The 18,164-nt window shown below is 37.8% G+C and overlaps 1 protein-coding gene across 4 annotated transcripts in view; it reads right to left on the reverse strand.

The window, feature by feature from the left end:
* Window positions 1-18,164, reverse strand: part of CSRNP3 (cysteine and serine rich nuclear protein 3) — a 112,636-nt gene that overhangs the window by 87,666 nt on the left and 6,806 nt on the right. For 2 of the 4 annotated variants that reach the window (XR_003398797.1, XM_026852655.1), the window contains exon 2: window positions 10,863-11,033. Coding sequence is in view for 1 of the 4 variants with exons in the window: in XM_026852655.1 (XP_026708456.1) it covers window positions 10,863-11,010 (148 nt within the window). In the remaining 3 variants the exon portion in view is untranslated. Of the gene's footprint in view, window positions 1-10,862; window positions 11,034-18,164 lie in introns of those variants that run through there. The other 2 variants (XM_026852658.1, XM_026852660.1) reach the window with 2 other exon arrangements.

Consider the following 18,164-nt stretch of genomic DNA (forward strand, 5'->3'; position numbering starts at 1 on the left):
GAAGTCCCATAGTTTGAATAACTTTATTCATACAGAAGCCTACTGACTTGTCATGTTACTAAAATAGATAAATTCACAAGAATGAGCCTTTCCACTGCAAGCCATTATAGACCATACACTGGTAGCTATATAAATAATACATTATTATAATGTAATTAATTAATAAGTGTTATCTTATTCCTAAGAACATACAATTAGACATGACAGCAAAGGTAACAATTTCTACTAATTTTAAATAGTAGTGTAACAATGAAATGATATCTCTGCTTCATTCCACACTAATCATTCAAAACTAAGAATACCACTTAAGTAGAAGTGTGTAGAAAACAAAAACGGTAGTAGAAATCAATAGATATGCTTCATTAAAAAAACCAAAACAAAACAAAAAATCCCCACAGAAACTTTATCACTTTTTGGTAAAATGTAGGTCACCTACGGTTTCCATAGTAACCAGTGCTGAACTATAGCTCTACAGATGACCACTGCCTATGGCTGCTTTCTTTGCTAGCAGGTGACATATAAATACAACCATGCCTCAGTTAAAATAAGGACGAGCTAAAGAAGTGCTTGGAATTGTCATAAGTTTACTTCCAAATATAACTCCAGATTTAACATTTTCAAAAATATCCCCTAATAGCCTTGTGTAGGAAACACACAAACCCTAATTTTCAGTACTAAACATCTATTCTTTCCCTGGAGTCTCCAAAATGGAGACAATCAACTTCACAAGAAGTTGCAAATAATAAAAATATTTATACAGAGCAACCCACTAAACATCAGTAATACAGAAGTTCAGAAAGCACTCACATTAGGTTAAGCTGATCTATCCTAACAGCAGCTTTTATTCCTAGTGAGAGTCCCAGTAGCCCTTCAGCAGCACACAACAAGTTCTGCAATGGTGTATTCAATACATTCACTGCAAGTGGGAGTTAATGGTTGGCATATTATTATTTTTCACACAAGCACACAGTGAAACCTAGTCATGTAACAAGGCTGGAGCCACAGATAACAACAGTTAAAGCCTCACATGGGAGGAAGTGGTATAGCCTTCAGTCAGTCTGATGGTGAAAATCCTTTTCTCACCACTACTCTGGGGCATAAATAGTTGATGATGAATTCATTAAAATACAAAAGACTCCACACTGCAAAAAGACTCTAATTGGCTTTGATAGTGAACTGGGAAATAATAAGACAAGTCAACGTCCTTGACAACTGCTAAATGGTTTTCCCCTTTAGAAGAGTCATTTCACTATTATGTGAGTTCAGAATAAACGAACTACTTTTTTTTTTTTTTAAACAGGTTTTATGAAACTCTGAAATATAAGCTTTGAGGTCTAGATACCACCCACACACCTTAATGCTATTAGTGCTACAAATACATTGTGGCAGGGTAGCATCAGTGTTCACATACACAATCAAAACACCAAAAATGCTACATATTTAGTGAACAGGAGAATGATAATCAATGGTGTTGAATAACATCAATGAAGAATCACATCCCTCACTTGATATAACTCTTGCAAGCTCAAAACCACTGGTAGATGAACACCAGACAACACAGCAAGATTGCTGGGAAGTCAAACAGACAAGCTGTCATGGAACACAGAAGTTGAGAAAGATCTCGGGTTTCCATCAGAACTTTAGCATAAAAAAATATCAAACAATCCATGTAACTTTTTACTTCAAAGAACTGGCGAATTCTAAAGAAAGAATACTTTTTATACATTCTCCTAACTGGAGCTGCTGAAACTGTGGTATTTGGGGAGGGGAACCGACACTCAGTTTCTTTATATATCTGTAAGGATCAGGATCTTCAATACACTTCGTGCTTGATGCACACCAGTGGACTGCCATGAGCACCAGAACATCTTGGCAAAAAGCAAGACCATAATAGACTAGATAAGGCTGGTCTACAGAGGAAGAAAGCAAGAAGCCAATTCAGCCTCCAGCAGGCAGAATACTTTTCTTTTTCCTAATGTTTCAGTTATTTAATTTTTTGTTCATAAGTCAGTAATTTCCATGGAACCATTCCTCCCTACAGTCCTACATTTACTTTATATGTTTGCTGTCTTATAAGACTGTAAGTATGTGAGGATGTCTGTCTGTATTTTCTGTATGCAGACACAGACCTTTCATCTTGTGCAGGTCCAAGTTTAGGCCCAATAGGGTGAAAAAGCCCTAGTACGATACAAGTAAGATAATAAAAATCAGAATATAAAACTTGATCACAGAAGGCTGATTATACTGAAAACAAAGATGAGAAGATACAGTTGCATCTCTCTTGTAAGCATTAGAACAGAGTTTCATCATGAAGCACCAAGAAAAGCTAAAATTTTTCAGTTCATCTGCTTGTTAATTCTGCTTTGCAAGCAAAACTGCTGTCTATTAAAAAAGCCTAACCAAACAAAACAACCACAGAAGGCTGTTCCTAGCTCACTGCTAGGGACTTAAGATCTCTTACAGCATGGTCACACCAACAGACTTGAAGCTGTATCAAATGATAGGGGAAAAAAAAAAACCCTTTGAGAGGAAACAAGCCACTGGATAGAAGTAACCTGTAAAGATCCACTACCAGTGGAAACTGCCTTTATGTTTCTGTCCTTCTGGTATTAACTCTCTGCATTCAACCTACTGCTAAATCAATTGCTTGTGTGAGCAGCAGAGGAGCATTCAGCAAGGAGAAAACATTACCCAATGGTTCATGTATTGTGGGTGGTACATACTGAAATTAGTTAGAAATACAGTAATGGACAATAAGACAATATAATTTGTTAAAAGCACTAATTCTAACTTGCCTTTAAATTTCAAAGCATCTTTAAAACTGCCTTTAAAGACTGGTAGTAAAAGCTGTAAACCAGTATAAAATGCAGAATAAGTACTAAACATGAAACAAAACATGGCACTAGAGAAGAAGAGAGAATATTGCAATAATCTTTGTGAAGCTTCATTTGCTTTTCATTTGCTTCATTGCAAATTCGAAGAAAGCTGCTGAAGGGCTACTGGGACTCTCACTAGGAATAAAAGCTGCTGTTAGAATAGATCAGTCTTGAGAAAGCAAGCATGAAGCAAATTTTTCAGACAAAAATTAAGCTATTAGAAGCTATAAACTGGTAACAGAAAAATCAATTTTTCCCCCCTTTGCAATCTGATCCATCAATGATTTCCCTACAGAAGCTAATGCAATGTTATCAGGCAACCCACAGCTTTCACTGGTATCCAAACGGTGTCATAATGTCTCTTCATGTCGGAAGAGCAGGACAGCTACTTTTAGTACCCAAGACATCTTAAGGTTTTTACCCTTAGAAACACATTTTTAAATTCTGATTATTATTTGTCAAAGACCATGGAGCAAATCTTCACTAAAATAAAGCCCATCTACCTTCCAACCTTATGGTTTTTCCAGAAAAGGCCATTAGGTAAGACTAGCTCAAACCCAAGCCAGAAGTTAGCTGAAAATAAGACCTTCTGAAAGGATTTTAAAGACTGTGGGCTTAGGCTCATTCCTCTTTGTTAAGAAAGTCATGGTCATCATGATTTTGTGTTTCTAAAATTGCATGCACATGTCACAGGTGAGAAAAAAGAAACTTCATGTTCTATGTCGATAAATTAGACTGTAAAGTTATTAAAATTATTTTGCATATTGTAATAGCATCTAGAGACATCAACTGCTATAACAAGTCTAGTGGCTAAGACTCAATCTACTGCAATTGTTCATCTAATTTTTATTTTGCACCACACATCAAGGACAAAATCCAACCATCATGTTTAATTTTTAGCAAATCTCACAGAAAAGAGCCAATCAGCAAATATAATTTCATACATCATGTTAGCATCATTCTGAACTAGGAAATTCAGATCTGCCTGCAACAGATGGTTCCAGACCCACTGACAGTGCATACTCCTGAGTATTGACCAGGATTTATACACACATTCTTAGTGTAAGGTGCTTTTCTCTAACTAATAAAAGCAGAACAGATGCAGAAGTGCCACAGAATCCCAATCAACGTTTCCCAGTAATTTTCTGTGGTTTTGAAAGAGGTTCCACACACATCAATGTAGTTGAAAGAGGATGAGTCACTCTAAGAATTTGAAAACTGCTGGAGCCTTAAATTCCTTTGATCTTGATAAGCTAGCTCATTTTCATTCTGTTCATTAGCCCTCCCTCTTTTCCCAGTTATGAGCCAGCCAATCTGTAGCCCTTTCTGCGAACTGACATATTTACCAAGTAAAATCTGTTACCACTGCTTTCTTGCTCTTACTGAAAAACACCCTGTTGCTTGTCAAGTTCTTGTCTCAGGGAACCTCCTTCTCTCTTGACATAGTCAAGAAGCAATCTCCCCACTGTGATCAGCTCTTTATTAGCTCCTCTCTATTTCCCCAGTAACTACTAATTGTTCACCTGTGCATTCCAACACCCTCTCTGTTCTCTTACAGTCCAGCAAGTTATTTCTTGTTCCTCCCTCTCTCTTTTTCTCTTTTTTTTGACTCCCACCTTATGAAATTCCATCATCAATTGCCAAGTACCATTTCGCAGTTGACTTGCAAAAACTGATAGAGAATCTCAGAAAACAATCCGGTGTATTACTTTGAGCCATGTATTGATAAGTACATTTTTTAAGGGTTAACATGAGAATGTAAATATCTGCATGACTTGAAAAATAAGAATGTTTTAAGTTGTAAGTATAAGTTCCGGTTAATTTTTCCAGAAAGTTATTTTGCAGCTGTAATAGGGCTATTTTCTCATCTGTTTTATCTGAAAAATTAGCGTATGTGGAGTCTGCCACAAACAGGTATCCACATTTAGGCAGCAATTAAATTACAAAACTGATTAGCAAAAAGCATCTCGATGTTTTCACTCTACTCTTTTGATGGAAAAATACTGTACACGCCAAAAAAAAAAATAATCTTCTAGCAATTTATTCTTTACCAATCAAAAATCATGGTTGTCATAGAAACTGTAAAAACTGAAGTCAGTCATGACATAACAACAGGATAATGGAAAATGTCTGCTGGCTCTGGTTCCCATGCTGGAAGTGCTTCAGTGAATTCAACTAGGGAGTCAAACAGTTCCCTAAATCCAACAAAGAATCTAGTAACAGCAGATACAATTATTGGTTTTAATAATCTGGTCACAGTCTGAAAAGTAATAGTATTTACTACTCTTGCTCTATACACTGGCTACATTAACAGCATACAGACTCTTCCCAGAGTATTCAGTACAAGCTTCCACTTAAGGAGACTGAATTTCTTTCATCATACATCTGAGATATCCTGGAAGGGACTTTTGGTCAGTATTTTCAGCATTCCTGAGATCCCATTTTCAGCATTTTAAACTGAGGCAAATCACTTTAAAAATCTGTATTGTCATTACTTTCTGTCTCTTACATATGCTGTTCAGAAAAATAATTCTATTCTGCAGGCTTCTGTCCCACCGCAGGGTGGTCCAGCTCCAGGCCACATGTTATTTCAGGTTCTTTCCCTATGACACAAAACTCAGTAAAATAAAACTCTACTCTTGACTAACACAGGCTACATGCGTCTTTCACCCTCCATCTCCCAGAACCAAATTATAGACCAGCTCCACACAGCAGAGTTCTTCCTGCCTTTTAGTGAAACCACTTCATAATTGCTAACTGACAGGACTGGTTTACTGCAACCATTTGCCCCTTAAACAGAGACCATCCTGCTGAAAAGAAAATAATCATAATAAACAGGAATACTATTGGGCTGGCCTCACTGTGGGTGAGCAAACCAAGTAGTTTAACCATGAATAATATGAAAAGCAGCCATGTGAATGTCGAAGGATTCAGATCTTTATAAAAAAAAAAAAAAAAATCTCAGACACCTTAGTTGAGTTTTACGAGGAAATTTAGGGGACTTTTTTTTTGTTTTCAGCTAGTGTCCTTAAAACATATTTTTACTCCGTAGCTTTAATTTATTTTTTCAAATAACTAGGTGCACATATTTTGACAAGAGATCAAACGTGTACTGTTGTTCCCTACGTTTTCCTAGAATGATCTTAAATATAAAACTCTGTTTTATCATGATTGCACTTAGCAGTTTCTAGACCTGTTAAACAACTTCACTGTCACACCACCACTACCCCCGCTTAAGAATTATATTTAATGGCAGGGCTGATCATAGTTGGTCTATAACGTGCTTCAGTAATCCACAGAATGTTAACTGACATAAATTAAAGGGAACTTTCCAGTTGCACCTGAGATAAAGTTTGAGCCAGCACAAATTCATCTGTCAACTTCCCTAAGCACGAGTTTAGAAAAGAGTTCTGATTTAAAACAAAGTGAAATCCAGATTCCAGTAAAATGACTAGCGAACAATCCATGAGTGAAATAGTAAACTTTCCTCAAGGAAAAAAGAAGCAACCATAAATCACAACTCTTAACAAGAATGGCATGAATTAATTTGTTTCCTGCACATATTGTGCAGGCTTCTTACTAGAAAATGAGTGCCTGATTCACTCAAATTTCTGAAGCTTAGCAGGAGAGAAACTGATATATTTCTTCAGTTACCATGATTGGGACCCTAGTCAACAGTACGTATAAAACCCCGTAGCTTCTCACCCTTCAGTTCTGTGGTATTCTGTCACAAGCTTTACATTTAAAATAACACTCAACATTTCTGTATGCCATTACCACATTTATTGCACTTGTACATATATATGTACACTAACACATATATATGCTTTTACAAATTACATATATAGTTATGCTTTGTTCAAGCTATAAATATATGCACACACGTAAACACACACATAGACCTGTATCTATATTGAAAAAGGCACATTTGTTTCCATGGATGCCATTGAGGAAATAAAAAAACAATATAATGCTATTGTAATAATTTAACTGATTTGGATATGGCTAACACTTATTTTTGAATAAAACATGCTACCACAGGAAAAGGAATATAAAGATTAATGTAATATGTTACATATTAATTATTAACAACAGTCTTAATCTACATGCAGCTTATAAAATACTGTTATCACAAAGAATTACTGTGTACTGACAGGGATTACTGAAGCTCAGGGCATAATAGAGGATTTTTTAGATTGCTGTTGTGTGCCTCAGCAGTCCCTTGGAAAAGCAATGAATCTGAACATGTATTGATAAAGAAGAGTGAGAATAATTTCTGCTAATCTTTTCAGATTTTTCTGAACAGCAGAGTGGCTTTGGGCACACAGTAAGAACCCAGACTTCAGGGAACATGTGTACAGAATAAACACATTACTGCATAGAGTGGGCTGAGGAGGAACGAATTTTACACTGATCTCGGATGAGGCTAGAGCAAACATGTCTTACATATTCCAAAAGCCTGCTGTTACTTGTATAACATATGCTACCGAGGACAGAGGTGTCTGCAACAGAGGGGCATGCTTTCTTGTTTTGCCCTGTATTCAAACATTATGAAACCCAATCCTGCAACTTTCTCATACAAATAATCTTTATTTGCAAATATTCTTGTTGATTTCCATTTTACACCTAGAGATTTTGGACTGCTAATGTGTCATCTGGGTTTTGTAGAAGCTGATGATTAACAAAACAACAGGAATCTGAAAACCACTACTACCAGAATCTGACTGAAAATAACAAGTTCTGATACAAAATATGCAATTTTAGATACTCTGAAAAAATGTTAGTAAGTAGTAATCTGTTGCAGTAATGACTGATAAACCCATTCTCCCCAGAAAAATATAATACTTCCAAAAACCAACGGATGCGAGTAAAATTAGGGAAATAAAACTGTCTTATAGGAATTGCCAAACAGACAGGAACATGGCCAGAAGTTCCTCAGCTAATTTACATGACATATTACATTTTCTTGGGCTACAGGTCTGATTCTTCACCACCCTATATACACCACTGTAAAAAGAAGTATATGTGGCTTCTATTCTGATGCTGCTAAATTGTACAAGATTCCACCATAGAGAGGCAAGCTTCTTAAATTCAAACTTTGTTGTGTATTTCTGCTTTATGAAAACACGAACTGATTATTTACTTTTTGATTTATAAAAGTCTACTATTGCAGCAGTCAGGGACATTCGGGTGGGGTTTTTCCACAAAAATCTTACAAAGTACTTACCTAGACAGCTGCATTAGAAAAGTACTGTCATTGCCTAGAGAAACATGAGCAAATAGGTTGTGGCACTGTCAAGAATGAAACAACGAAAATAAAGGGGGAAAAAAAACAACAAAAAAACCCACATAAAAATTGAAAAAAAAGAAAAGAAAAATAAATGTATCTGCATCATGCCCTGAAACCTATTCAGTAGACAAAAACACTGGCAGACTGCCAAATGGAAAAAATTCCACGCTGAAAATCACATCACTAAATTTGGAGAGTTCAAGTTCCAAGAGCCAACAGTAAGAAGAGCATCAAACACAATCAAAGCAGTGTAATGAGTTGAGGAGGAGGAGAAAGTGGGACATCACACATCTACCTGTGTCTAAAGTCATCCCAGTCTTTGTTCTTCCCACTAGCACTCTAAATTCTGCAAGAAGCCTATAGAAAACCCGGGCTTTTCAAAACCACTCAGTACTGGCTGCTGGCTGCACTCAGATGAGGCAGCAAAACTCAAAAGTATCAAATCAGAACACAGGATGTACACACACATTTGACAGTGGGAAGTGGCAAACAACCCCTAGCAAAGACTTGAACTAGTAAACTCATGAAGCGAAACACAGTTCCCTACAGACTTATCAGAACAGGCCCCAAAGCAGTGTAGTCGAGGTTTCACAGCACTGTACAAACTGCTTCTGTACACGTGCTTGCTGATACCACTCTGCTTCCCAGTGAGCTTGGTTCTGTCACAAGAAAAAGCAGTGCTACTTCATCTCCCTCTGAACCTCTAATTCACACATACCAGAAAACCACAAAATAACTCAGGTTAGAAAGGACTTCAGCAGGTCTGTAGTCCAACCTCCTACTCCAAGCAAGGTCAACTAAGATATCAGTCCAGGTTGCTTACAGCTTTAGCCAGTCATGTCTTGAGAATCTGCAAGGACAGAGACTACACAGCCTCTATGGGCAACCTGTTCCAGTGCCTGGCTGTCCTCATGGTGAAAAGTTTCTCCTTACATTCAGTCAGAACATAATCTTGTTTCAATCTACATCCATTGTCTCTCACCATCCCATCACACACCACTGGGAAGAGCCTGACTACATTCTGAGTAACCTCCTCACAGGTCCTGCACTGTTTTTACTAGGTCCCCCACAACCTTCCTTTCTCCAGGCTGAAGAAGTCCAGGTCCCTCAGCCTCTCCTCACAGGGTGAATGTTCCCGGCCCCTCATGACCTTCGTGACCCTCCGCTGAACTTGCTCAACTTTATCAATGTCTTTCTTGGGGGGGGCAAACCTGGACACAATATTCTAGGTACAGTCTCATGAGCGGTGAGCCAAGGGGCATAGTCACCTCCCTCACTCTCCTAGCTGTGCCTCTGTTCATGCAGCCCAGGAGGCTGCTGCCCTTCGTGGCTGCCAGGGCACACTGCTGGCTTGCACCTGCCTGCCAGGGCACACTTCAGCGTGCTGTCTGTCTGCCAGGAGCCCTGGGCCTTTTCTGCAGAGCTACTGCCCAGCCTTTCAGGTCCCAGCTCACTGCAAGGGGATCTTCCTTCCCAGGTACACAGCTCTGCATTTGTCTGTGATGAAATTTATGTGTCTTCTGTCAGCCCATTCCTTCAGCCTGCCTAAATCTCTCTGAATGGGGGCTTTACCTTAAGGGCATCAACTGTTCCCCTCAATATAGTTCTCTGCAAACTTGATGCAAGTCACTCTCACCTTCTTCAGGCAGTCGATAAAGATGGATCAAAAAAGCAGGACAGGTTTCAGGACAGACTCATGTGGTGCCCCTCAAGGTAGAGTACAACCCCTCACCACCACCCTCAGCTGAATGTCCATGTCCTCACTGTGCTTTTAAAAAGTCCACTCAAAGAGAAGGCGGTATGAGGAGCTTTTTTCATTTTCAGATAAGGAACTTCACTAACCCTATTGCCAGCTGTAATTCTTAAATAGCTCTAGCCTAGCTTTATTAGGCATACAATTAGAAAAAAAATCTAGCTGCTACATATGAATTGTTAAAAAGTCCAGATGACTTACTGCTACTAATTTACACACATGGTTTACTGCAGATATGAGGCTTTATGTAGATTTCACAAATTATACAAGTTTAGTAACTGATAAACTCAACCCAAGAAGTTAAAAGAAAAATATGTTCTAGATTAACTATTCATGTTCAGCTGGTTGAGTGGGAACAAGAAAAGGATTTCTGTTCTTCAAGTGTCTCATGGAGACATCAAATATGAATCTAACATCTTCTCAGGAAGAATTACAAATTTCTTCCTCTGTTTACTCCTGTATTGATTGGAAGAAAAAGACTGAGGGCTGTGTGGTTGCATTGGCTCAGGTGGCAAGATGATCAAAGGTATCAGTTATTCTGTCACAGATCATGTACACTTCAACTCTGAAAAGACAGGGTCAAGCAGAAGCACTAGCCTTCAAGCTTTGTTACTGCCAATTTCCCTCTTCCCCCAAATCATCACACAAAATGGAAGATTTTCTCCTGTATATTTAAAACATTTCACACTATCTAGATGTAAACGTTATAGTATAAAAGTGAAGTTTCCTCTGAAATTTTTTTACATAAACACCTACCAGAAGAAACAGTTATTTTTCAAAAGGAAGCACTTCCTCACAGTGTCAACATTTAAATGTAATAAAACAAAAAAATGCTTCAAAGTAAAAGAAGATAGACTACACTGTATTTCTTCCAAGTAAGATAAACCTTTCTTAGCTTGTATAAAAAGGAGTATCGTGCCTTACACACAGCTTTAGTACTTACGAGAAAAATGATTAGAAGTGGATGGATGGACATTTCTTCCACTGTCAACACTTTCACTGCTAGAAATGTCATCATCTGATTCCCACACACAGGAACAAGGTGAGGTGCCATCAACTTCTTCAAACTTCCTCTTTAAAATTCCACTCATCACTGCAATGCTGTTACATGCACCTGTAACAGGAACAGAGTCACTGAAATGAGGCACTGAAACATCTGCCTGCTGTCCAGCTCTTCAAATTCATTTATCATGGAGAAGTTCATATATCAATCAGATACTACAACCTGTAGCTAAACGGCTTTTTATCAAGAGTTTTAAACTACTTTTCCAGGCAGGAGTCAAAAATACTTATCAATATATTCATCATCTTACTGACTTTCTTACAGACAGTCTTAAGACAGAAGGTAGATCCTACCTGTATTCTATCAGCAAAGACAAAATTCTATAACCAATGTGATGCATTAAAAAAAAAAAAAAAAAAAGTATTTCAGTTATGTAGCAAGTTTGGGCCAAGCATAAAGTATATATAATCCAATACAGTTCCACAGAAATGCACCTTCATACAACACTTAAAACTTACTTGGCACCATGAAACATTACATGCCAAAAATCAGGTTCAGTAATAAATACAGTTCAGATAGAAAATGTTCTCTCTTTTGATTTATTTTAGAAGTTTGATTTATGTAACAGTACTATCAAATGCCCACATTCTCAATTAGATCTGAGAGCATGAGATATTTAGCATCTTTTCAGGCCAGGTCCTGCAAACACAGTTCTGGCTCATTTTGTCATTTTAAAATGCAGAAGTTTCTTGCAGAGTTTTTGTGAAATTCAGATAAGATTATTTCCATTCATACAAGTAAAGTGTCAAGGGATTTAATCCATCCTTACAAACCTGGCTTCCTAATAAACCTGCCCCACAAAGACAGAGTCATGTTGAACATTCCTTATTGTTTGCCTTTCATATATAACAGCTATTCTATCTCCACTTATGGAATATCAAGCAGAAAAAGATCAAAATATTTTTAAAAGCAATTCCTAGATCATTTTAATGTATCTGATAGGCTGAAACAATTGTTTCTCTATCTTTAATTAAAAAAAGATCTTAAAAGTTTACTGTCACCATCGTTACTGATTACATCCTACTGAAGACTGAAAATTCATTCAAAGATCTTAATTTAAAAGTTACAGATAATATCTATTCTCCGACTACAATAATCAGTGGAATGTTGCTTGAAAAAGCTGGGGATAAAAGGCTGCTGTTTTGTGCTTTCAAACATATAGTATAAAAAATTCTAATTCTTCTGAATGCCACTTGCCTTCAGCTTGTTAAGCTGCCAATTCAATTCATTTTATAACAAAGTTGATTTCCTCCAGTAAGTTTCATTCTACCTTTATGTGTCCATATTTAGAGAAAAGATTTCAGTATAGATGTGGAATCACAACAGAATGCTAAGAACAGATGCTGCATAAGTGGATCTTCAGCATCACACTTGTTCATATGCAGAGCACACTAAAAATTAAATAACGAATATATTAGGTTTTAATATTATCAGTCACACAGACAGCTTTAAATGTGTATGCCTGTCATGATGTTCTCAGCTTGTTTTACTATTTATCAAGAAAACGTTTTCCTGAAAGGGATTTCTTCAGGCTAAAGAGAAGACTTAAACAGAATGTGCTTAGATGTCAACCTTTGCCCTTTTGTGCAAAAATGCATTACTGTAAGCAGCAAAGAAAGCACTGCATTTTTATTCTGAGGACAAGGAAAGGATCATTTAGCATCACTTTGGAATAACCCTTGCAAAAAAATGTAAGAACATGTGAAACTGTTAGGCATCAATCTTTAATGAAATCACATTTACAAAAAAAAAAAAAAAAAGGAGAGAAAAGAACACCACAATAACAGAGAGGAGGCAGAACCCCCCCAAAAAACAGGTTCAGAAACAACTCTTCTGAACCGTCCCCCACGTCCTCACTATATCTTTTGCCAACCACCTTTTCCATTGCCTCCTGCAGTGCTTACAGCACTGAAATTGTGAAATCACCATTATTTCCATGGCAACAGCCTGCAATATCAAAACCACAGGATTATAGCTTGACTGCAGAAGAGGGTAAAGAAGCAGCTGGAGTGTGAGAAAGAAAATGCTTACACTCAAACATCTCAGTGAAGAGAGTGAGAAACAGGCTGACAAAGGGTTTATCATACAAGGGAGCCCTAATCCACAGCTACAGGAGTCACGAAGTTCCAGGTCCAAAGAACCTCAGTCATAACTGCACTGCAAGGCAAACCCAACAGCTGCAACCATCACTAGCGTGCAGACTGTTAGAGAGCAAGAGCTAATTTCATAGCCCAAGATGATTTTCAGACAAAAGCTCTTTTGTCAGATGTCTTCTGCAAGTATACTACACAGCAACTGGATGACTAACATGCATCTCTGCACATCAATAGAGTTGTTGCAGATAGTGAAGAGTCTCAATAGCCAGAACTGTTTATAGCTAGTAGCAGAAACAAGTAACTTTAACACCAAAGGGTTTAAAATTTGCTTGCACTTAGCATAGCCTAGATTTGCACCAAGTGTCACAACCTGCCAGCAGCAAAGTCATTAAGATTTATGTAGCAAACCATAACAAATGATTCCTAGGATCCTTGGAAGTGGCATACACATTAGGCTCTACACCCAGCTAGCTGATAAAGATAAACCAGGAGGTATGGGAATACTGCAGAACCTAAGTATTATCACAAAACATAAAGAGGGATTAGATATCCATAATATATATTTAGTATCGCTGTTGCCCAATTTTTGTTCTCAACTTCCTCCAAGATTATCAAGAAGGTTCTTTATTCAGGTGTTGCCATTTGCCTGTTGATTCTAGTCTCTCTGCTATCAAGTCTCCCCAGGAAAATGCTATGCAGGGGAAAGGAGAGTCGTCCCTTATTCAAGAGCCTGGCTATCAGAGAAATAGATTAAAGAGCATCTAAAACTGTTTGTACACAGTATGTACCAGCAGGAGATCCCTTTAGAATAACATCTGTATAAACAGCTGCTGCTCCATAAGCCAATATTCTTCAGAAAGAAGCACATCTGCACAGTAGCACAAGGCATGTGATATCTGATACATTTAACCTACACCTTGTTTACATAAATATCCTGTGGTACCTGAGTGAGATCCACATCTCCAGGAACTCAGAGATAATAAGCATGGTGACACACAACCCAGTACTGTTTATGAAAGCATTATTTTGCACTCTCTGTTGATGATGTGATATATCCCAGTGCAAGACAAGAGACAAACAGCAATAAGCAACAATCAAACTTCTAACAGCAATGAGGCCATGAAGTTTGTGGTATCTCAAAAGGTTTCCTAAATCCAGAGTCAGGGAACCAGGACAGGCAACTCAAATTGAATTGTTGTACTTTTTCCTGCACCATAGCTATGACTGAATCAGTAATTTCAGATTTGGGGGGATCAACCTGAAGCAACTGCAGTCACAAAGAAATCCACCAAATCCAACCTCATCTGAGCTGAAGACTTTACAGGTTCAGGGGACAAGGTACCAAAGGCTTATACAAGTCAAATTTTCAATATGTGAATGGAAAGTTAAACTATAAATAAACCCTGTATCTGATAACAGGAATCATAATGATAATATAACTACACAGTGGTACAATTTTGCTCACACAGATGTCACTTATGGCATGCAAAACAGTACATCACGTAGGATGGGAATAATTTCAAACACACAGAAGTACCATAGCAGTATGTACATTCTGAAGAAAAATGAGCAAATGTGAGTACTTCTGCATAGAATCCAGTACACAAAAGTCCACAACTGGCTACAGGAACCAAACAGCATCATATGATTAAGAAAAACAAATGCACAGAATGGTTAAGTCAATATTCTTGGACTTCCAGTAAGGCACCAGTAGGATCCAGCATTCAGAAGCAAACACTGAAAACCAACCACCAGCTACAGTTAGAGATCTGCTACATCAAACTTGTCAGTTTATGTGAAAAAGGGAGAAAGTTGGCTTGAAAATTTCAATGAGAAACAGACCTTTCTGAATAATTATTAAATAGCTGTCTAGTAGCTAAGATTGATTTGGAGCAGCATCCTGCTGATTCATACAACTGAGTAACAAGCAGACACTGGAAGCTTTCCTGGTTGTTTATGTATCTTTCACAACAAAAAATCCTCACACAGCAATGTGATACATCATCCTCTGCCATGCTCCTCACTGTGCTAAAATGGCAGTAATCCACAGCAAAGCAAAACAAGAAACATGGGGAACAGTATTAAAACAAAGAAAATTAGCTACACACATTGTTGTGAGCTCGAGGTCAAATACCAATTGCCTGATACAGGTAAGGTTTCTTCAAGAAAATGGCAACTTGACACAACAGAAGCATATGATGGATGTAGGCTGCAAGAAGGATGTACCTTTCTTAAAGAGCCCCCCCATCCATTTTCTCCTCCTTTCTTCCCAGTTTTCCTTCACCCTGAAGAAACCACTACAAAGAGATCATTTAACCAGTTCTCTAACTACAAGTATGCTGACTGGTGAAGCAAGTCCACAAAGCTCCATGGCAACAGGCTTTGCCGTGCTACAATACCAGATAATTGGCAGGCACCATACATTTAAAAAGTTCAGAGGCAACACGCTATTGCTAGAAGATAAAAATCCCATGTAAATGTGGGGAATATATTTATAACAGTCACAATACTGCCTGGAACCTACAAAGGAAAATAACGTTAAAGCCTGGCTGGATTTTCTCTTGTACCTGAAAAGGCTGGAAAACTATGGTAACAATCTCATTGCAGTGGTCCCTTAGAAAGCAGGTATCTCCATCTCCTAACTTGCACTTCAGCCTTTGCTTTGAAATCTGCTAAAAGATACTAATAAAATGGACAAGAAGTAGCAAAATGGAAATATGGAATTTACAAAATCTCTGTGCAGTGACAAAGACAAATCCAAAGACATTTTCATCCTAGTCAAAATCTTCAAATAAATGTCTGGTTTGCAAAATTCAGTGCTATAGTATACAGCTCATACAACACCACACAGGAAATTGGACATGTATGAACCATACCTGAGAAGACATAAACCTCATATATGTACCATATGCTGTAAACATACCAAACAGATATGAAATAATAAAATATGACCCCGCCTCAGATGATATATCTTCACAATTTAGAGAGAAGCCTCACTACAGCAATCAGTTACTGACTAAAGCTCAGGAAAAAAAAAGACAAAAAGTCTAAGAACTCACTGGCACTTTGCTTCTGTCATTCATTTATGAAACCTTATTTTGTACTAATTCCTTCTTGAGAGCTGATCACATACCATGATGAAATCTACCTGGATAAAAAGTCTTGCCTGAAAATAAAAACAAAAATAAAAATAAAAGGCAGGTGTCAAAGATGACCTATGACTCACAATGCATTTTGCTTCATCTCAAATCTATCAACTGAAAGTACAGAAAAATTTAGACAAAGTCTGTAGTAGCAATAAAGATTTGCTTCTGAACAAAACACACTTCCCAGGCAAATGACTGCAAACTGAACAGGAGGATGCAGAAAACAGATGTTACACATAAAACATTACTGCAAAGTACTCATCACAAACAACTCCCACCCACTGGCCAGTCAGCGTGTACTATAACATGCTAGGGAGACTTGGCAAATAATTTCACAGTGAAATCATGAATATTGATGCTCACAAGCAGAGATGTTTGGGTTATTTGTTGTGATTAATATTCTCTTTGAATTTAGGTCTTTTTCTTAGCATGAAAACAAAGCTTGATTTTTTTAAAGACATTTTTCTTACCTGATGAATAAATGTTAGCAGCAGAGATGGTCATGAACTAATCAAGGTGTTTATTTGGTTCTACATACTGCACTTAATTATTTTGTTCTTTGTGTAACTGACAGTTTTAAAGAGGGCGGGAAGAGTCAAAACCAAAAGCATCTAGAGAGACATCACCACTCACACAAAGAATATTATTTGCTTGCAAAAATGACTATTCATGTAAAGGACTGCATTAATGCAGACAAAAATCCATTTGCATGAATGCTTGCAAACAGTGAACAACAGAGGTACATGAACATGAATCAAACAGCTGTTCAGAATTCAAATTAATGTTTGCAATACATGTTTTGCTGCTGTATTTGGCAGCTTTAATCACAAGCACCAGTTGCCAGAGGTAAGCTCTGATAGTTTCACTACTACGATCTGTAAAAATTAAAACCACATAGCAAGCTAATTCCACTAAAGAGACTGCTCTGTATAGGCACAGAGAATACCATTAGTATAATCTTACTCATAAATTTATGCTTACAGCAGTGGTCACGTTACACAGATGTAAAATAGGAAAAGTCTTTCTCTGCTTGTTTGCTTCAGTCTAGCTAAATCCATAGCACTAAGTCAGTCCTGCAGGATAAAGCTGCATAATTCAACCTGAGGAATCTGTTCTGGCATCGCAAGCCAAATCCTGCCAAGTCTGCTCTTTGCAGGGTTTCTATACCATCACTTTACAGCACTCCTGATTTCACACTTGAGTACTAATCCACTAATCTTCTAGACTGCCTACACATTGTTGTACACTCTAACACACGCCAACTAACTCCACTGGCAATGAATTTAGAACGCAGAAAGGATGTTGGCATATGCTCACCGCCTGTCTCTACAAGTGGTACAGATGCAGCAGTGGTAGATCTGGCTCCCATAGTCCTCCAGAAGCATCTCAAGGTCCTACACGCACCAAGCATGTAAATATTCCCTTTCCATCATCCAAATATAAAAATCCTGCACACAGCAGCAGTGAAATGGCCTTCTGATGCCCGAGTTCAATTCTTAGGTACATCAACCAATGTCAACAGTAAATGAAACGCTTGTGTAATTCAGCCAAGAGAAGAAAATTCTAGGCTAGTTTTCCTAGATCTTCTCTCAGCATGCTCCCCAGAGAACAAAATGAGATGAGTAAGAGGAAGTGATAATTCAACCAGGCATCTGTGAGTTTAGCATTCAGGTCTCCAATGACAAAGGCACAACCTGGTAGAAGGGAATTCAGGTACATTCAGCAAGAGGACCTTCCTGTCAAGATGAGATTTGCCCACTAAAGTTGTTTAATTTGAGCTTGTGTTTCTTTTATAACAATTTTCTAAGCTTGCTGCAGCACGAACTGCTTCTACAAGAATGAAAGATGCACAAATGACACTGAGTCCTAAAGGCAAACAGGAGATTCAGGAGAAAGTCATGCTGAAGCTGGGTCACAAACTCAGGTTCATAATGCCTAAC

Source organism: Athene cunicularia (genome assembly GCF_003259725.1).
Source record: "Athene cunicularia isolate RWA chromosome 7 unlocalized genomic scaffold, athCun1 chr7_part1, whole genome shotgun sequence".
Taxonomy (NCBI): domain Eukaryota; kingdom Metazoa; phylum Chordata; class Aves; order Strigiformes; family Strigidae; genus Athene; species Athene cunicularia.